The following is a 21,603-nucleotide window of genomic DNA, read 5'->3' as shown; positions in this document are numbered from 1 at the left end:
GTGCACAAAATCGCTACAGCTGGGAGGCGCCTGTGAAGCCATTTACACGGTCGCGTGCATGCACACACCGACCAAGCTACAATTAACAGGAGGGAAATGGAAGGGAATGAAATTTGGAACCGAGGGGGAGGACGCAATGAATGGAGGAAGGAGTAAAGTTCATGGGAACAGAGAAGAGGAGTGAAGGTGCAATGCATATGGAGAGAGTTATAGGGAGGAAGGAAGGAAGGAAGGAAGGAAGGAAGATCTTGATAAGCAGAGATGAGGCGGTAAAGACAGAGTAACAGTAGATTATAGAGAAGGATGTGGGGAAAAAACTTAAGGAAATGCAGGGTAGGAAGGCAAACTGCTCCTAGAAGGGATTGTCCCTTTAGATTTCATAGTATTTCTGATTTTAAGGTTTTACAGATTTACTGGAAGCACTGTTTGCTAAACAATACTGGGTAAAGAGTGTTGCAGACCTACTCTGTACACGGTAGCGGATGTGTCACTTTTTACCTGCCATATTTTTAATATCTGGTTATATCCACTTACCAGGTTCACGATGCAAAGCCAGCAACCAACCACGCACAGATGAGACCCAAAGAGGTGGAAACTGCTGTTAGTAGGTTACTGGCTCTGCACTTCTTTAACCCAGGCTGTGCTGAAAAGCTGTGTAATACGGCAGACATACGCTTAGAGAGGTCCATGTTAGAATGGCTAAGAAGTAAAGAGTGATTCACCGTGAGTGCTCATTTGCATTTCATTACCCAGAACCCCTGGCTGTAGTGGAAGCACTGTTCGCTAAGCAATGATGGGGAAAGACCAGGTTACAGGCGTGTCTGATTATGTGAATGTGCTCTCAAGTGATATTTGTATTTGCTGTACGTTGGAGGGTGTGTCACTTTTTTACTCACCATAACTTTTTAACTGTCTAGTTATAAAGATATTAGACAAATATATAGAAAAACCAACACACACACACACACGTTTCAACTGTTTGAGTGTATAATTTATCCATTATAGATCAAATAAAAACAATGTGCTTAAAATACTACTACTGTAATGAAAAAATGAAATCTATTAAGTACCAAAAATGGGAAGCAAATGAGAAGACAAATAATACAACTAGAGACCGATTTAAACTACAAAATCATTGACCTTCCCAATAACAGACCAAATTTCCTGAAATTGAGTTTGTGAATGATTTAATTGCTGCTAAATATTTCATAACCATATATTAAAAGTACTAATTTCCATCAACTACTGGGTGAAATGATATACTGTAATTGTTTTGGTAATTGATTAAAATTCATCATATGGCTAGTAAAGCTATACAAAGTTGTTGATCTATCAAATAAATTTCCACTTTAAATGTGAAAGCGGATTCATGAGCTGTGTTGCAGTATCTAGAACATTTACCTTTGGACAAGTGATTACTTTGAAGCATTAGGAAGGACTGAACATGTAATTTACAGTGTCAACTTTGAAGAAATTAAGAAGATGAGAAATCATTATTAGAAAACATGGTGTTCAAAGTGCAATACAAAGAATGACAAACTTCCTGTGCTGCGCCTCCCTGCCTGCTCTCTCCCTGCGTCGCGCCCCCGCTCACCTCAAATGTAGCATCAAATGATGAGCAGGGCCATGCGGCATCACATGACCCGCAGCGTCACATGACCCGCAGCGTCACTTGACGACGCGTCTCCATGGCAACGGTGTCAAATGACGTTGTGGGGTCATGTGACGTGACATCACATGACCACGCAGCGTCAGTGAGCTACGCCCCCCCCCAACCCCCCAAAAAAAGTCTCCCAGTTTGCGCGACAAATGCCAAATCTAAGGCAACAGCAACGGGATACCTCTTCCACTGCATCTGCTGTCATTTTAAAAAATGAGTTTGTTTATCTTAAAGTTAAGTTTAGAACTCAAACTGCCTTTTAAAAGTATCATGGTTCTTAAATGATCACCACATCAACACTGAAGAGCTCAACAAGTACATGAAAGGATTCAGAACAGGAAGAAATATTGATTTAGTTACCAGCAGTACATGATGCACGGAGGACCACATGGAGAGAAGGAAAAGCATTTTATGTTATCGACACAAATTTAGGTATGGAAGTGTCTGGTGGTGTTTGTTACCTATTCATTTAAATGTATGCTCATCAGCATACATTTACGATTACACTGTAGAATTACAGAATTCAGTGGGCTAGCTTGAGTCACTTAAAATGAATATTTACAAAATAATGACAAAATAACTTTAATGACTTGTATATGTTATTAAACTTATTAATGACCAGAATGCAGTTAAAAAACATAGAAGTGGACTTCCAGTATGGCGCTAGAGAGTGAAGTCACATCCCCCTGAACTCCTGCAGCCCCACTGCTCCTACACAGATCAGCAGCTTAAACAACCAGAACAAATGATTTAAGGCAGTTGCTAAAAACTCACTGAATGATACAACAAAAAGCAGACAGACTTTGCATGCTCCTGTGAGGGGGAGATACATGTGTAGGCAGTCTCTGCAGAGACATCAGGCTCACTATAACCATCCAGCTGAACAGAGGGGGGAAAGCAGGAAAATATCCACAGCAGGACAGTAACTTGAAAAGTAAAGCATTTATATGGAGATATTTCTCCGCAGGCAGACACAGATGCTCCCCAAATATCAGCAAAAGCAGGTGAGAGCTGGGAGAAAGTCAGAGCACACCAAAAACATGCAGACCCAGAGGAATCAGGGGCGTCTCAAGAGGAGAATCTCCCAGGGATTATGGCGAGTTAGACAGGGCTGTAGCAAAAGTATTGATGCCTGCTTTAAATGAACATTATGAACAATTGCAAAAATCCCTAGATCTTAAATGGGAACTAACCCTGCAAAACACCAGGACGGGGGAAGTTGAATCTAGAGTGGGGGTCCTAGAGGATCTATCCTCAGAAATGCAGCAGGACATTCAAAATATAAAACACACACACACACACACACACACACACTTTAGACGAAAAGGTGGAGGACCTAGAAAACAGGTCACGCAGAAATAATATAAGATTAATAGGAGTCCCTGAAGAGGTGAAACCCTCTAAATTGCAGGATTTCTGCGCAAAATGGCTGCCTGAATCTTTGGGACTACCACATGATCACACTAACATCAAAGTGGAAAGGGCTCATAGAATTGGTCCGGTTAGGCAGAACCAGGAAGGTAGGCCACAAAACAGTAATCGCAAAGTTTCTGGACTTTAATGAGAAATCAACAATATTAAGAGCCTATAAGAAATCTAGTGGCCTTGATAATGAGGGAAAAATCCTAAACTTTCAGGACTATTCTGCTGCAATAATCAAATAAAAGATGGGAGTTCAGTCAAGTTTGCAGTATGCTATATAAGCAAAATAAAAAAAATTCCTGCCACCTTAAGAGTCTTCATAAATGGAGGGGACAAAATATTTTCAGAAGCAGCAGAGCGCTTTATCCACCAGCATGCTGCAGAAGTGAAGGACAGAACCTCAGAAAGGAGACGGAGATACAGCATGGAGGAAAATAGTGCAGCCAAGAAAAAAGGTTCCCCTGCAAGATCCCCGCACCACTGAGATGGGCCAGGCTGCAAGGAAATAAGTATTGCACTCATAAAGGGACTAATGTGATCTGGTTACAGGGATGGTACATGCATAAAATGAGATGAATGTTGGGAGGAAAAATTTGTTTTTATAAGAATTGTTGCATTAAGTGATATTAAGTTGATAAAGTTCAAAAGCAATGGTGGGGTTATATTGCTAGGAGAACATTAGTCTTTAAAAAAATAAAAAAAATAAAAATAAAAAGTTGTTGTCTAATTGGTTACATGTTTACAAAAAAAAAATAGGTAAGAAAACCTGTTTTGAAAAAAAAAACTCTGCCTTAATATTATTAAACAAAGCTAAGGTGCATTCAGTAACTTTATCATATTTACTTTGTAGGAATGGGGATTCATTTTAATATAAATCAACTGTGCTTTGCAGACTTTTTATATGGATTATTTTACAGTGGTTTATAGCAAGAGTATAAACATCCCTAAAGACATGTTTATGGTCTCTTCATTTATACAAAAACTACCAACACTAGATCAAGTCTTCTATATATTCCTTCTTTAAATAATTACAAGATTTTGTTGACACCAACAATTCCTTAAAACAAAAATTGCTTTTGATATATTACATGCATTATCTTGTAACTATAAGAAATTCCACTATGCATACAGCAAGGTAGTGTAAATGAGGGAAACATGGAAAAATATGTTCGGCTTTCTCCCTTGGGATACAAACACTTCAAACCCATGAAGTATTTGAGCAAAGTGGTGCTCTGTGGGATTTCATCCAAATACAGAGCATGTTTCTGCAAAACAAATTACAGTCTTACCCTTAAGATTACAACAGCAGCACTTCAGAGCATCTGGGTTTTGTTTAGACCAGATAACCATGTCTGATAAGTGAACAGAAGGTAATTTAAATTATTTTTGCCTGTGCTAATTAACTAGAAGGATGTTTACGATCCTTAAAACTATAAATTATGCCGTTTTGGTAGAAACCAAACAGCATTTTTACCTAGTTAGATGTTTACCAGAATCAGAAATTGTCTGAGGAAATTTCCCAAGGCATTCATAGACTAGCCCACTAGGATGTGGTATTTTTATGGGACTAGTGGACTCCACCTCCTGACGAGCGCTGAATGATTATGTGAAAAATAAACCAACATTAGGGCAACACGTAAAAAAATTATAACAACTTTAAAGAAATCATACGAGGCAAATGACAATGTTTTTTTTAACTAGAGCAGCTTCAACGCCAAGAGCTTGCTTTGAGCCCGTGATGGGTGATTGCAGTGAGAAAAAAATATATATGTATATGTTGACGAAAGACACTGTATTAAGTCATTTTGACAGAAGTTGGTGAAGATGCAAGAAATGAAAACTAGACCGTCTCATTAAACTTTCCTGGTACCACCCTTAAGCCTGAAATTGTTTTTTGCTACAACTATGCTATATACAATATGCTAAATAACAAATTTATGGCAAAGCTGTGTGAAATGGAGTTTATATATCCCCTTAAAATTGACTTCTTAGTCTGTATATTATTAAAATACTTCTGAGCCACACAGTAAGTTCCACCGCTACATTCATATACGTATAACTACTATATAGAACAAGATCTCGAAAGAGGTCACATCTCAAAAATATATTGAATGCTCCCAATTGTTGACCCTACCAATAAAGTGTGCCTACATCCTAAGGCCAGGACCCTGCTGGCTACTGCAGCGCCTGCTGTGGCGGACACTGCAGGGACAAGAGCCGCCCCTCAATGGGGCCGGACCCGCTCCGAGTTTCAGGGATATCTAAAAATTGAGCTGGCCACAGGCAACGGAGTGCTAGGCCACGCCCCCCGGCGGCTCAGCCAATGAGGGCGAACCTGCCGGGTGACGTCACGCCCCCCAGTCTTTCCCACTGCAGACCGGGGAACTTAACTGCATGCACCGCCAGCCTCGCTTATGCGCGTGCAGCACAGGCAGCGGGGCCGCAGCCCAAGATGGGAAGAGGAACTGGGTGGAGCCGAGATAGAGTAAGATGCACCGGAAGCCACACGCTCCATATGCACCACTACTATTTCGGTGTACCCAACGCCGGTCATATTACACGAAATCAACAATAACAAATCCCCATTATGTTTAACAGGATATTCAAAAAGCGGGTGATCAGGCGGTGCACAGCTGCCGTCAGGATGTGAATCAGGAAGACTACATGCTTTAAATCTAAAAATCTATATTTAATGAGTGCATAACACAACAAAACAAACTGCTACAGAAAACTTCTTGACGCGTTTCGTCCCGCTGGGGACTTTGTCAAAGTCCCACTTTCTTTTGACAAAGTCCCCAGCGGGACGAAACGCGTCAAGAAGTTTTCTGTAGCAGTTTGTTTTGTTGTGTTATGCACTCAATAAATATAGATTTTTAGATTTAAAGCGTGTAGTCTTCCTGATTCATATCCTGACGGCAGCTGTGCACCGCCTGATCACCCGCATTTTGAATATCTTACCTGCATGGGCTGGAGCACGCATCATCACAGTCCCGGATCAGAGCACCTTCATTCAGCAATTGATCAGAGGCGACGTGTCAAGACTGTGAGTACATACCCCCTTTGTTCCCCGCAGTGGGACTGCTTCTTGTGTGTGACACTGGGACAGTGAGGGTAGTGGCGGAGGACTGCGGTGTGGGTTGCCGGTCATAGTCTCCTGGCTGGAGACACGGCGCCGACGTTTATATCTATCCCCCTTACCACTTAATACCCCGTCCAGTGGCTGAGCTACTAACACACAGAGCACATACAGGGCTCACATCAACTCATTATCTTTTATAGTTGGACTCTGAACGGAAGCTGCTTATTACATTATATATCCATTGGATATCGTTTGGACTATTTGTAGTGCTTATATGTGCACAATTCTGGCAGCATCAGTTACACCCTGAAGCAATTCTGGGACACTTTGCATCTATGTTTTACAGGATGCGGCCACAATGGCTCCCTCTCACATATCTGGTGGACATGCCCTTTGATTAAGCCAGTATGGAGAGATTTTTACCCTCATGAGCACATTACTAAGCATTATGCTGCGCTTATAGTGTAGCGGCGAAGCGCGCCAAAACAAATGCATTGAATCCGTCGCATGCGTTTATAGTAGGCGCGACGGATTGACCTAAATCTCTGTAGTCAGTAGAATTTGATTTTTACAGCGACTGTCTCACTATGTGACAGGCTATAAACCAATCAAGATAGCCTTTGATGCAGGGAGGGGGGGGGGGGAATGTGCGTGTGTGAGAGTGCAGGGAGGGGGGGGATGTGCGTGTGTGTGCATGCGAGTGCAGGGAGGGGTGGGGAATGTGCATGAGTGCAGGGAGGGGGGGGGGAATGTGAGTGCAGGGAGGGGGGGGGGAATGTGAGTGCAGGGAGGGGGGGGGAATGTGAGTGCAGGGAGGGGGGGGGAATGTGAGTGCAGGGAGGGGGGGGAATGTGAGTGCAGGGAGGGGGGGGGGGAATAGGAGTGCAGGGAGGGGAGGAATGTGCGTGTGTGTGATGTGCAGGGAGGGGGGGGGGTGGGGAATGTGTGTGTGTTTGTGATCAGGCCCGCCAACAGAGAGTGTCTGCCGTCTGGGCCCCCTGCGCGGCTGTGCCAGTTTTATTAAAAAAATTAAAATAAAATAGAGAAAGGCAGCGATTCCCGTGCGCATGCGCATAGCTGAGGTCCCGGCATGCATGTGCAGGGAAAGCAGGGTGTCCCGTCTGCTGTCTCTGGGCCCGCCCCCCCCCTCCCAACTTGGGACGGAAGGGGAAGCGCCGTGGCTCCCCCCCACCCGCCTCCTGCCCTGGAATTAGCCCAGCAGCCGCTGGGATATCAGGGGGACAAGCGTCTGACGGCAATTAAGCAAGAAGCAGCACCCACCTGGTCGAGGTCAGTCACTCACCTACCCAGTCCCTCACCCAACCACCTGTCTTTTGTTTCAAATATAAAAATAAACAGATTGCACTGTAATGTTTTTTTCCGTATTGCAATAAGAAGAAAACAGTTAAGTAAAAGTTGCGCGCTAAAAAATATTTTTTTGTGGTAGGTGTGCTATGGGTTCGGGGGGTGGGGGGCCTGGGCCCCACGATTTCTGTTGGTGATTGTGTGTCTGTCAAGTGAAACACACTATATTAACAACTTTAAAATAGTAAATTCTCCCATAATTTATAGTAAAAGTAAAGTAAATTAAGCTTACAAACAGAAATTACAACTCGTCTCCGTTTCAGCCTTCCCCCTTGCTCTTGTCTCCGCCCCTCTGCCTTATCCATTGCCTGACGTCAGTCCCCTTGTAGCTAGAGACGTCTCCAAAACTCAAATTACAACTTTCACAACAGCTAGGGAAACGGGTGACGTCACCCGTAGCCGGCACTATAAGCGCAGCCTAACAATGGCCCCAGAACCATGGCTAGCTCTGCTGGGTAGACCGTCACCTCAGCTACCTCGGACAGCCATCAGATTGACATTCCAAATCCTCCTAGCAACTAGACGCAGCATGCCGGCCAATGGAATAAACAATCAGTGCCCAATATGTCTAATGAAACGAAGGACACGGCACGTCCTTGCCATAGAAAAGATCATATCCTGCCTAAAGGATAAAACAATTCAATTTCCACTAACATGGAAGCCTTAGTTAGACAGTTAGACGTGGAGCATGGACAAGACTGAATAGAGGTACGGCCTCTACATTGTTCTTAACAACCTCAATGTGACAGAGTTGGCGGCACTATAAAAAATAGCCAGATTCCGTTGACAGTGGAAAACCCATCCTTACTTTCCTACCCTTCCCACTGCCCTGGATGATGTCTCCCCAGCTCGTCGTCTTTCTCCTATCCAGTGACAGGTGCTCCTATTATCTGTATACAAATATACAGCACATGAAGGTACATGTTATTGTTTCTGTACCCCATAAAACATTGCGAAAACAGTAAAAAATTAAAAACTTCTGAGCATGCCTTGCAGCTTTAAAGGTAAAAGATAGAACCGAGGTGCTATATTAGATTGTAAACTATGTTTTAAAATAAATACAATGTGCCCTCTGTTCTCTTTCAAGCCTGTGTAGTACCAAACAGGCTACATCTGAAAACCACCACTGCTCAATCACCACACAACATTTAGCAGTCAATACTCCAAGCAGCAACCGAGCCCATTTTAAATATTCTTTTAATACTGAATTCAAACAAGGTTGTGGGGGTCCTCCTGAGCTTTACTGTGACCCCCCACCCAGTCTCCGAGATGCTTACTGTATTAGTTGGCAGTTTACTTCCTAGATCTTCAAAGATTAAGTCAGCAGTCATCCAATAGGAAGCCACAACGTAATTTGTGGCTACTTTCTATTGGCTTGTGGAATCAGAGGGAACTGGCAGACATTTTTATTTTCCCAACTGGGGCTTAAACACTGTCAACTAGTGATGTACCAGCGCTTTTTCAGTTACCCGGAAATTACCTGGACCCGGCAGCAGGGGGCTGGGACCGGCACCATGTCAGAACCGCGCTGGGTAATTTCAGGGCGGCTGAAAATAGTTCAAGCCTTACCTGCAGCGGGCGACGGAAGGTGAGGAAGACCGCTGTGACATCTGGGAGCAGCAGCAGACGTCCTGTGGCAGTAGCCGGCGGGAGCCGTAGGAACAGAGAAAACAGCTGATGCCTGTGTGAGTCGGGGAACTATGTGACGGAGCAGGAGCATTCTTCTTGGACGGTCGTCTCCTCCCCGACAGTTCCGGTCACATGGTTCCCCGGCTCCCACCAGCATCAGCTGTTTGCTCTGTTCCTGCTGGACAAGGACTTCGGCTGCTGCCTCCACCACCAGGACGTCGGCTGCTGCTGCTCCCAGATGTCATTGCGGTTCTACTCACCCTGCATGCAGGTAGGTGCCTTCTGGGTAACCGGGTACCTGTCTGGGTAAAATGATTCATTTTGCCCTGGTACCAGTTACCCGGTTTAAGGAAAATATAGGACCCGGTACAACCCTACTGTCAACTAAAACAGTAAGTATCTCAGGAAGCGTCCCAGGGGATAAAAATATTGCTGTTCAGCTCCAAACGACCCACCCAATTCAAATTCAGCAAGAAGGCGGGATTGCCGCTTTAAAGTATAACACTAGATGTTTACATATGTACATCCTTTGGTAACAATGGATGAATGTGAACATTAATATCAGACATGTAGAGTAGATAAAACTATAGATCATACATACCTGTGGCATTTTTCTTAGGCGAGCCGTGTCGTTTTTTACCATCTTCTAAGATTTTATTTGTGTTTTTTTCTTTCAATCCATGCAATGCACTGTCAAACGAAATAAACTTGTATGACACTGTAGTTTCTGCAGTGATGGGCTGTTCTATTTTGCTGTTTGCTTCAAGTAAAGAGGTAAAGTTCTCGTTCCCAGCTGTTCCTAGATGCTCCAAAGGCTGCTGTGTAGTGCTCTTAGACTGTGAGACATTTTTTGATGATATTGGCAATGAATCTTCATCACTATCAAATCCAAATGGGTCTTCTGTGATATCGTCGTCATGATCAACTCTGGGTTTTTTAGGAATTTCTGCAATGTCCGGTTTATGGATGGGTCTCTTCTGTCCTAGTTTGGCCATAAATGTGGTCTCCCCCCATTTAGTGCTAAGAGTGGTTCGTTTATTGGAAAAGACTTCATCAAACTTGGAGTTACCCTCTCCACCTTTGCGGCTGTACGTTTTCCCGAATCTGGATGTCATTTTGACGCCTGTTTCATATTCTCTGCGTAGAAACAAAGCATACTTTAAAAAAAAATGTCACCAAGAAAATACATGTGAACTGAAATCAATGAGTTAACCAAGTAATGTAAATCCTATAAAACAATATGTATTGTGTACACTTGCATATTGAGGTAACTAGCAACGAGAGGTAAAACAATGTATTACTTCCTGGTAAAACATTTGATAAATAAATCACAAAATGTACCCCAATTTTGTCAATCCACTGCTATTACAACATGGGAAAGCATATTTATTTGATCACACACACAAGTCTGGCAAAATCAAAGAACCTCCTCAGTACAAACAATATTAATACGTTGCATATCAAATATCAGCAAGTACCAAAAAAATAATGTGATTATTTTGGGGCACAGGAAAAAAACAAACCGGTGTTTGCACAATTAAAATCCTGAAGACCAACTAGGTTAACTAACCTTTCATTACAATACTTATTACTATTTCAGAACTCAAACATCTCTCAATTATTTGATATACTTAGCCTAACAAAACATGAAAATAACTGACGTTTAAATGGCTTATTTAAAACGGCGGACAGGGTGTAGGGTTGAGATAACCCAAAAGAAATCCTATTTGCACTCCCTTCTACTATAAATGGCTGGGAAGAATTCAATCCCTGGGTAAAAAACACCATACACCTCCCGTATGCACCCCTATCTAAATGTACATACCCTTGATAATACCTCCCGTATGCACCCCTATCTAAATGTACATACCCTTGATAAAATATGGTGTATGGGTTTTTTTACCCAGGGATTGAATTCTTCCCAGCTATTTATAGTAGAAGGGAGTGCAAATAGGATTTCATTTGGTTATCTCAACCCTACACCCTGTCCACTTATACTTACCTCCCGTATGCACCCCTATCTAAATGTACATACCCTTGATAACCTTTTGGTGAGCGACAATACAACCCTTCTCATTATTTAAAACGGCAGCAGAATAAATAAACATGCCAGCCTAACCCTTATCAGAATCCTATTATGCCCAACAATCTGATAGAAAATCATAGTTGGATATACTGTACTAGGAAGAGGGAGGTTATAAAGCTGGCTGCCGAGTAAATAGAAACTTCCTACAATAAATAATGTGGAATAAATAATGAGACAGTAATCTGTTAGAAAACAAAATCTTGCTCAATTACAGAACATTGAGTATGGAGTTTGGATAAGGAGTCACTCAACTTTAATGAGATTTATAAAAGCACATAGCATGCATTCATCTTTAACAGTAGAGAAAATAAAGTGGACAAACTATATTTTAAATTAAAGATATCAGATGATATTCTGCAAAGCACAAGGGGATTTACCCTTCTATCAACAACCCACCTCATGAGTAATTACTTATATGGATTAGGGAAATGAAAATACTATCACCTGCAACCCCATCTCCTTTGAACCATAGCCAAAAACATTACAATATCTCTCTTGCATCAAACACCTACCTAGACGTTTCTGTGTATTCCCATGAAGCAATACATACACGACAACTCAATTGTGTAACACCTCCCTTCAAAATTGTGTTATTGGTTCACAATTTATGTTTAGTAGAGAGAGATATAGATATTCTGCAGCGCAGTACGGGGGGGGAGGGGGAGAGAAACGAGACAGTTATTACATTAAAAAATGACAAATGGAAACTGATACAGGCCCTACTTGTGAAATCTTACAATCTAGATTTCTAAATATGAGTCCATAACTCCGAATGTGAAAGAAATCAATAAGAAATGTTGCATTATATATACACAGCTTTGCGTTGGTTAGGTCATATCTAATAACGCAGCAACCTAAAGTTACTGAAATGAGAAGCAAAATAATTAGATTTTTTTTAAAATTACAATTGTGGTGTCATCTCAATAGCCTCAGCAAATTATGTCTTCACATCATGTTTTGGGAACCCCAAAAGGGAGTGAACACCAGCAATGATTCAATACAGAAATCTGGATGGAGGATTTCCAAACAAATTATATTAGTTCAATAAGTGGCGCACTCACGGTACCCGGTATCTTGGCCACCGGCACTCAACAGTGGTCCTACATACTTACAGCTACCACCGACAGTCCAGAGATACAAAAGTAGTGGCACTCACTTGGTCTTCAAAAAAATATATTCAGTATATTACTCAAGGTTCAATGTTTCTGTGCACTTGCGGACCGAAATGTCGATCCTTGTCTAAAACTGGCCATCTTTTTATGATAACCACATGAGTGCCATTACGTTAGTATCTTCAAACAAGCTATATTACAGAAGAATGATTTAGAATGACATTTCAAATCACATCGGGCAGTCTCTTGGAACTTTTTTCTATCCACGTATAATGATTGAGGTTGGGAAGAAGTCTAAATCTGGACACATACGAATGTACCCACCCCAAAGGCAAGCAAAACATTTCTAACGTGATCATGTCTGAGAAACAGAACAGCGAAGGATTTTATAATCAACTTCACGATTAAGACCAAAAAATAAAAAACGTGAACACTATTTATATGGACCCAGGGAGGCTACACACTCCCATTGGGTCAAACAACAGCACATATGCTTGGGGGGGAAGAAGGGTCTATGACCCAACAACCACCTCACAGCAGTCTCTGTGACATTGATACATGGATTATACGGACCCCTGTCCCTGCTGCGGACACAGGGACGCGTAATGCATTACACTTTAACATGTGGGCGTCTAAATCACAGCCTGGGCGCCCACCAAGTTGTCTCCAGGGCCGCTGCGAAGTTTCCCCCTCCCCCCGACCAGCTGGACCAGACTCCCCTGGAAGTGTTAAGCTCGGGGAGGTAGGCCGCCTGGTCTCCCTGCGCTGGGCCTGCTGTTCTCCTGCCCGGTTGAGGCCTAAGAAAAGGCCCTGTCCCTGCTCCACCCCTCCCGCTCCGGGCCCTCCCTGGGAACTCACCCTGCTCTGATCCCGCGGCTCCTCACCCAGCTCGGCCTCCTCTCCGGTGCCGCCCCGGGGTCCCCGGCAGGCCCTGCGCTCTCCTCTCCTCGCGGCCGGCTCAGAAACCGCTCTCTGCGCGTTATAGCAACCAATTAAATTACATATGAAGCCCCTCTGGCGGGCTCCGGCTGTTATTATTTAAACAGGGCCCGGGAACATCCCTCCGCCATTTGCCCCCCCTCTTCCGTCACTACGCTCAAACATTACGCACCCAGCCAATCACCAGGCAGCTTACTCAGCCGGTCGGCGAGCTCGTGAGCCGCGCGTGCGCAATCGTGGGAGGGGAGCAGCTAGTGACGCAGTAGGGGGGGGGGAGGAAATGGAGAGTCGTTTAGAGACCCGGAAACCGCTAAGCATTCAGGGAGTTGTAGTTTTTTTCTCTCATAGGAGACAAATTGTGTGCAATAACCACAAGCACAGCACCGATGTAATACACGCTGCCATTGCATTGGCTTTTCCTTCGTAATCAGACACGTCAGTTTGAAATCCTCCAGTAGCTTTTTTTTTTTGGATACGTAATGACGCAAACTATTTTGGGGGATCCTGATACTGTTAAACACGACTTTATTACAAAGCGCCTCAGCGTAGACTCCGGGAAACCTGCAGCATTTTATTCTCATCAATAGATTGTGTTACTGTACTTATTATTATGTTACTTTTTGCAGAGGAGCTTTTAGGCCTAAATTTACAAGGCTGTCGCAAAATTAAAATATACAACGTACAATAGTTACATGTGAGAGCGGAGTTACATGACAGATTACTTTTCATATCATAGCAAATAGAATGTATGCTGCAATGCAGGATTGTGATACTTTTGTGATACTTTTGTGTGTATATATACAGGCCTCAACAAATTCACTCGTCCGGGGCAATTGCATTTTGCCCGCTATCGAGTCTTATGGGCTGGGGCCATAGAAGGGGAAGCAGGGCTGGACCGCGCTGAGGCTCGCCTGCATGGGCATGAAATCGCGCAGATTTCAGCAGGCGGGCGCGATCGGAGGCGGGGGGAGACTGAGGGAGGCAGGGCAGTGTCGTCGCTGGGCCAATCGCCCGCGACGCACCGACGTCACGGCGCTGTGACGTTGACGCTGCTCCGCGCTGATTGGATGTTTTCAGCCGACAGCGCTCTGAAAAACAGCTTGGCTGTCGGCTGAAAAATCCAGCGCCTCAGCACACCTGCGGACGCTCACGTGAGCCCCCTCTCAAGGCATCCTCATTGAGGATGCAGGGGCTCAGCGCAGCCTGTCCTTCTATGGACTCGGCCTTAGGCCTCGTTCAGGGTGCTGGCTTCGGAGGGAGGGCGTGCTTACGTGCGAGCTGCCGTCGGAAACAATGTATTCAAATTGAATTGTGGTTGTCAGGGTAGCAGCTGCCCTGTCTCCGAAGTACGGAGTTGACGCTGGCTACAGTTTCAATAAACAACCCAAGTCGTTTTTTGAAGCTACAGTAGCGTCACTGGGACCTCGGCAGCCAATGAAATCATTCTTGAGAATGATTTCAAGACTGCAACTTCGATCCCTAACCTCACGTCTGTAGCCCCGCCTCCTCCCCACCTCCTCAACTCTTGAAAAAGTCTGCTGGGGAGGATGTACACACATCGCCCAGCAGACTGCCGCTCGCACACGCGAACGCGCGTCCCCCAACTCCTGCCTCTGGCACCCTGAACGAGGCCTTACCCGCGGCGGGGTGGTGCGGCGTCTCCTGTCATTCTCCTGCTTCTCTCCCTCAAACTCAAGTGTCTCCCTCCTGCAACTCGTGGGAAAATGGCTGCGCGGAGCAAGTGACGCCGCGTTGCCACGACAACGGGACGTCACGTAGCATCCCCTTGTCATGGCAATGCGGCGTCGAATGCCATTTTCACACATGTTGCAGGAGGAGACACAGGAGAATGCCGGGAGACGTCGCAGCACCCCGCCACCGGTAAGACTCGCCAGCGGGTAAAGTGAGGGGGCTGCGACAGGGAGGGGGTTACAATTAGACAATAATTGGGGGGGGGGGGCGAGTGCCTTTTTTTCTAATTTGTCCAGCCATGTATATATATTCACACATACTTTCACAGTGCCAGTACTCTGGTGCCACCGGATCTCAAGTATTTCCAATCATGTGACCACTGACCACCCCTAGCTGATGGAAGTGGAGTGGGCTCTGCTTTGATCGGGCCGACCTCTCCACTGGAGCAGGTTGTCCAATTATCCCTAGGAAAATGAGCATTTGGCCAAGACATACTGGGTATATCCATGGGACCACTGGCATGCCAGCATCCGTGCCATACAAAATATGCCATAAGAGCTCTGTAAAAGTTGATGAAACACAAAAACAACTCACTTTAACCGCAGTAGACGTTAGTTTTTGTTAGAAATATTCTAGGTTTCCCATACTTTTGGGTACATCGAAATTAGCTGCAGAGACGCCTACCTCTGCCGCTTAGTGATGTCACAGCTTCTCAGACTGTATCATGGGTGCACGTGACTTCCAGGTCACGTTACCGTGAGTGACTGTGACAGGTACGTTTACTAAGCTGTGCTATGCTATAAGGCAGTGATCCTCAACCTTTTATACATCGTGCACCCCCTGCTTGAAAATATTTGCTCCGCTATCCCCTAATTAATAAATCTGTTTGACCAATCCCAGGCAGTATAGTCTCCTGAGTTCGTGGGGAAGACGCCCCAAATAAGACCCCAAACTGCACCTCATTGTGTGCAGATAGCATGGGGGGTACTGCCAGGGCCGCCGACAGGGGTGGGAGGCAGCCGGTATTGCTGTCAAGGGACCCGGCCTAGGCAACCCTACAGTTTCCATTCTGTGCATTCAAGCTGGACCCTCCCCTTTCATGGCTGCTACCCTTCTCTCCTGCAGTGCTCAGAGGAGGGTCCTGCAATACTGCAGGACCCTCCCCTCAGCACCGCCCCTCTGTCCCTCCCTCCCCAGGCCTCTGCTGGGCTCTCCTGTGCACCGGCCATGCGGCTCCAGCAGGCCCATCCATGGGCCCCAGGTAAGCCCACATGCCCCCGGACCTCCTTACCCACCCACTTATTTTTATGTGTATGTCTGGGGAGGGAGGGCTTATTGTATGTGTCTGTCACTGTGTAACTGTGCGTCACTGTCTATGTGTGTCACTGTATGTGTTTGTGCGTGTGTGTTTCATTGTCTGTGTGTGTGTGTGCGTCACTGTCTGTATGTGTGTCGCTGTCTATGTGTGTGTAACTGCGCATCAATGTGTGCGTCACTGTATGTGCGCCACTGTGTTTGTGCATGTGTGTGTCACTGTGTGTCACTGTCTGTGTGTGTTTGTCACTGTGTGTGTATATTGGGGAGGGAGGTTATTGAGGGTGGGGAGAGGAGAAAAATACATGGGAGTGGGAGATGTGGGGGTAGAAGGAAAGGGTGATGGGAGAGTGTGAGCAGGGGGGATGAGAAGGGGGGAGTGTAAGAGAAAATGGGGGGGTGGCATTTCTCACAAGGCCGCCGACACTTGGGTGGGGTGGGGGCCCGGTGGAAACATTATTCCTGGGCCCCGGGAATGCTGTCTGCGGCCCTGGGTACAGCTGTTAATTACTGCGGGAGCTTTCAAAGTCACGCCCCACAATGCCTTGCTTCCAAAGTCACGTCCTACATGGCCTTGCAATGGAAGCTCCTGGTGTAAGTGACAGCTATACCGGCCACGCTAAGGTGCAATTTGGGACCTTAGTGCGCGCACGGTCCCCACACAGGCTCAGCCTGGGGTCCCCACACAGGCTCCACCATTACATCCCCTTGGAGTTCCCGAACCCCCGGCTTGGAATCACTGCTATAAAGTGTGTTCCAGCTCCGGAAGGTATTCTATGGAATATCACAACTTAATAAATATATATGGGCCTAAATCTGTAGGCAGCAAAGTCGTGTCCCATTGCTTTTATTAGGCCACGAATATAGTTGCGCTCGCGACGGAGCGCATGGCATCGCATGCGCCTGTAGCTTGAGCGATCCGTGGCCTTTGGGATTTCTGTGACGTCCGTGGCAGAGGCAGGGCCGTGACATCACTAGCCTGGTTCGCCCTCATTGGCTGAACCGCTCACGTGACCCGACCGTCACGCGGAAAAAACAAAATCATCTGCCTGCTGAAAAATCCACGCCCTTGCTGCAGTAGACAGCTCCCTTGAGTGACAGGGGGGGTGGGCCCAAGGCCTAGGTACTGCCCACAATTGGGGCTCAGACCTGGGACCCTCCCCTGGTAACAAAAAGGGACTGCAGCCAAATTTAGAAGTTCGTTCTGTCTCTCTCACTCCTCAGTGAGAGGGGGGCTTTGTTCTACTCTCTTCTCCTCCGGGGAGTGGGGTGTGTGTTTAGTTCTATCCTGGATCATGGACCTGGTTTCCCGCATTGGAGTGGAAGCAGCTACCCCATGCTCCACCAGGGAGTGTGGGAGATTGGGATAGACCTTTGGGGCCTCAAGCCCTGGGGGTTGAGTCCAGGAACCAAAGAGAGAAGAGTGTGCTGTGATGTATGCTGTGTACTGCTGTACAAGAATAAGTAACAAAGGCCTGCACCTATCCCACGATAGGCCCTGTGGGAATGGAGGCACTGTACCATGGGAGATGAGAGCTGCGGATCATCAAATGCATGGCCTGTTGATTCCCCAACTAACATCGATATAAGCTCAGGGCCTTATGTATACCTGCAGGTGAGCACCACGACACCGTGTGCAGTGAGATCTCCCGTCGGGTGGGGGAACACCGGTTACACTTCTATCCAGGAGCTTTGGAGGGAAACGAGGGTGACATCTTCAAAGCACTTTTATCAGTGAGAAAGTAGAAAAATTATATATTTTGCAGCATCAATGGAGTCTCCCTGAAAAACTGGGAGAGTTGGTCAGAATGGATAAGAGATTTCACAACGCAATCCAGCACTGTGCTTGACCTGGAATCAAAGAGTTAAACTTTTTCCACAACATATATCTCTGAGCTGGCTAATTTGTTTCCCTTGAAATTAAAGAAAAGCAATTACATTTGAATGTTCGTGCATATTGTAAGCAGATCAGAGAATATCAATCACAAACTTCATTAGCACCACGCCATAAAGCACATAAATCAATTTCGCCATTCTGTTACTTTCCTCTATTTTTTAATTGCAATGCCACAAGGAGAGAAATCTCCACTTCAAATTGCAAAGAAATGTATTCAGTCTACAGTCATCGGTGGTCTCCAAGAAGAGTCACGTTCATTATTGTTCAGAGAGAAAAATAAAAGCAGTCATTAAAAAATTTGTTTTGATAGTCATTAAAAAAATGTTTGGCTAGCAACTGTATTTATTTGTCACTATAAATGATACATTGTGGTTTATTTCTAATACAAGATTTCCCAACCAGCCATGCCCCTTTGGGCTTGTGATGGCGTGTTCCAGCAGCACAGATCCAATGTCACCTTTTGGCTAGTTTTTGCACACTGGCTAATAACCCAACAATCAAAACATTCACCTCTGCTGCAATGAGCTCAACCTCGGATTACATGGAAGATGTCCGTGTGATAACGGTTCTAGTTTAATGGTCTAAAACCCAACAAGAGATTTAGGGTTTTTTCATTAAACTGTGGTAGTGCTAATCAGGGCACTGTGGTAGTGCTAATCAGGGCACTGTGGCAGTGCTAATCAGGGCACTGTGGTAGTGCTAATCAGGGCACTGTGGTAGTGCTAATCAGGGCACTGTGGTAGTGCTAATCAGGGCACTGTGGTAGTGCTATTCAGGGCACTGTGGTAGTGCTAATCAGGGCACTGTGGTAGTGCTAATCAGGGCCCTGTGGTAGTGCTAATCAGGGCACTGTGGTAGTGCTAATCAGGGCACTGTGGTAGTGCTATTCAGGGCACTGTGGTAGTGCTAATCAGGGCACTGTGGCAGTGCTAATCAGGGCACTGTCGCACTGAAAGTTCCATTATAATCCATGGCAGTTTCCATGAGTTAGTGCCATAAGACACTTTCCGGTGCCAAAAGAGACTATCTGACTCATTCACCTCAATGGGCTGTAAGTGTCTTATTGGGCCAGAAGGTTGCTTATGGCATAGCACTGCTTAGTAAATATGGGCTTAAGGGGGTATTCAGGAAACTGCAAGAGTATTGATCGGCGCATAATGCCCCGACTGGCACTATCACAGTTAATGAATAACCTCCAAATGCTTTATACCCTGTTAGTACAGGCGGTCCGTGCTTTTCCAACAGAATGTGTCCCGCTAACCGCTGTCGGTTAACGGAGAGTCGGATTGCGGGTCCCATGTTAATCGGCGGCGGTGACCATCGGATAAGCGGGTCCGGCGGCGGATAATGCAGCGGCGGATAAGGCATCCATCAGAAACGGGATGTCGGTAAGCGAGGACACCTGTACATGGAATCTTGTATAGGCTCAAATCTATATAAATATGTATATATTGTATTGTATGTCTTTATTTATAAAGCGCCATAAATGTACACAGCGCTTCACAGTAGTAATACATGTTGTAATCATATAAATAACAAATAATATAAATAACAGGTCATGGGAATAAGTGCTTCAGACATAAAAGTAACATTAAGGAAGAGGAGTCCCTGCTCCGAGGAGCTTACAATCTAATTATATATTATATATCTCCATGTATATACATCCATGTATGTTTTTCAAGACCACAATCTATAGCCTAATGCCGCTGATCTTTCTATTCATGGCGTGCTGGAGATGTGAGAACATCTATCAGGGTAATTTAAGCTGGGGAAAGATCATTGTTTACCAGTGTGGGTTTGCTGTTTGTGAATCTGAGCTAAGTACATCATTTCAAACGAAACAATTTGGCTCTGATTATGCACTTTGTCTCCTAGTGGGAAATGGTGTCTTTAAAAGTAAACAAAAAATGCAAATGTAAGGAGCTCATGATGAAGCATGGCGAGCCTGCCATTAATTAGTGCACAGTGACACCTTGTGGCTAATTATATTAAAGGAAATATTGCTGATGCCAAATGAAATCAGAGAAAAGCAAGCAAAACTGTAATGTAGTGGAACACAATGCAAAATGTAGAAACAGTGCAGGAGACAAGAGATAATAAAATCCAGTATTTATTGTAACATCGTTAAATAATGTTAGCAATAGCACAGCCCAGCACATGATCCCTAGTACTGCAGGGTGATACAGAATTTCTCTGTCCTTTGTCCACCCCACAAAGCCATCTAATTTATTGGAAAATGAACCCTGAAGTGCTCCCAGCTCACAGAAACGGTGTGGGCCCGCTATTCACCTTCTGCCCTCTAATCACAGTAATAAATATTAGCAAAATCATTTGCTACAGCAGATCCCTGTACATTGAGGTTAAGCACATTAATGAGGTTCAGGATCTGTGGCCAGAGCCAAGACTGTTTTTTGTATCCCCATTCTCCAAGTAGATTCGTCTTTTGACAGGTGGAAATACGTCGTTATACACAGTATTGCTTTACACTCAAGTGAACTGCTGCTTTATGTGTCTTTCATAGCGTATACACTTATTCCATACATAGCCATTTTTCCGTATATACAGAGATGGGCGAACCCGCCCAAATCTGTTTTACGGATTTTCTTGCATTTTCGCCTGAAAATCCGTTTTGCGGTGTAAAATCGGCGGACGGATTTGGTCGGTTTTAATCCGCGAGGAATTCAAAATTCTTAAGCAGCCGCCAACGGATCGCTGAATCAGCGCAGTGTATTGGTAATAATAAAAAATCCACAAAACACACATCGCCCTTTTTGAGATTAATCCGCTGAAATCCATGAACCAAAGGAACCAGACGATCAGCTGCAGATCCATAATTTGCCCCCCAAAATGTGCCCAATATATAGCTGACTACTCAATAAACTATTACTCAAAGTTGGTGCTATATGTATAGTGGTGTATGTATAGTGTATATGTATAGTGGTAAGGACAGCTGACATACTCTGTGTGTTTTGGCATCTGCTTTCCAAAGAGATGGCCTTTGGAATCTGTAATGCCCAGTTGTTGAGTTTCATTCAGGGCTAAAAAGATTTCTGAAACAAAATCCCGCTAGACAAATGGGCGTTAAGCTCTTCTGAATCTAGGCGGCACTGGTTTGAATTACTGACTACAGGGAGACTGTTCAGGGACAAGGGAAGAAAGTGTGAATTCCCAATCGCACCCACAATGAAAAACGAATCCCCGTCACCTGTTTTTATGCTATATTACTCTACTGCAACTGCCACTGTAATAAAGGTTTCATTCCCTACTCTATAAAAGACTTTCCTCGCCTTTTTGAAAGGACTTCCTTGAAGTTTTCTAAGTGGCAGAAAGTGTCTCTGAAAACTCCTATTGCCTGGGATAGCATAACATGGCGGAATAAGGCCAGATCGTGAACCTGAAAGTTCAGTT

General features: G+C 44.9%; 1 protein-coding gene across 2 annotated transcripts in view; it reads right to left on the bottom strand.

The window, feature by feature from the left end:
• Positions 1 to 13,479, bottom strand: part of WAPL (WAPL cohesin release factor) — a 64,391-nt gene extending 50,912 nt beyond the window's left edge. Inside the window, exons 1-3 of one of the 2 annotated variants that reach the window (XM_075610564.1) lie at positions 13,212 to 13,479; positions 11,754 to 11,876; positions 9,757 to 10,292 (exon numbers count right to left, since the gene is read on the bottom strand). In XM_075610564.1, coding sequence (XP_075466679.1) covers positions 9,757 to 10,270 — 514 coding nt within the window. In that variant the 5' untranslated portion in view covers positions 10,271 to 10,292; positions 11,754 to 11,876; positions 13,212 to 13,479. The remainder of the gene's footprint in view (positions 1 to 9,756; positions 10,293 to 11,753; positions 11,877 to 13,211) is intronic. The other variant, XM_075610563.1, reaches the window with a different exon arrangement.
• Between the last annotated feature and the right edge of the window lie 8,124 nt (positions 13,480 to 21,603).

The sequence above is a fragment of the Ascaphus truei genome, chromosome 8, assembly GCF_040206685.1.
Source record: "Ascaphus truei isolate aAscTru1 chromosome 8, aAscTru1.hap1, whole genome shotgun sequence".
Classification (NCBI taxonomy): domain Eukaryota; kingdom Metazoa; phylum Chordata; class Amphibia; order Anura; family Ascaphidae; genus Ascaphus; species Ascaphus truei.
Note: the sequence above shows the minus strand (reverse complement) of the source record. Positions and strands in the feature narration are given on the sequence as shown.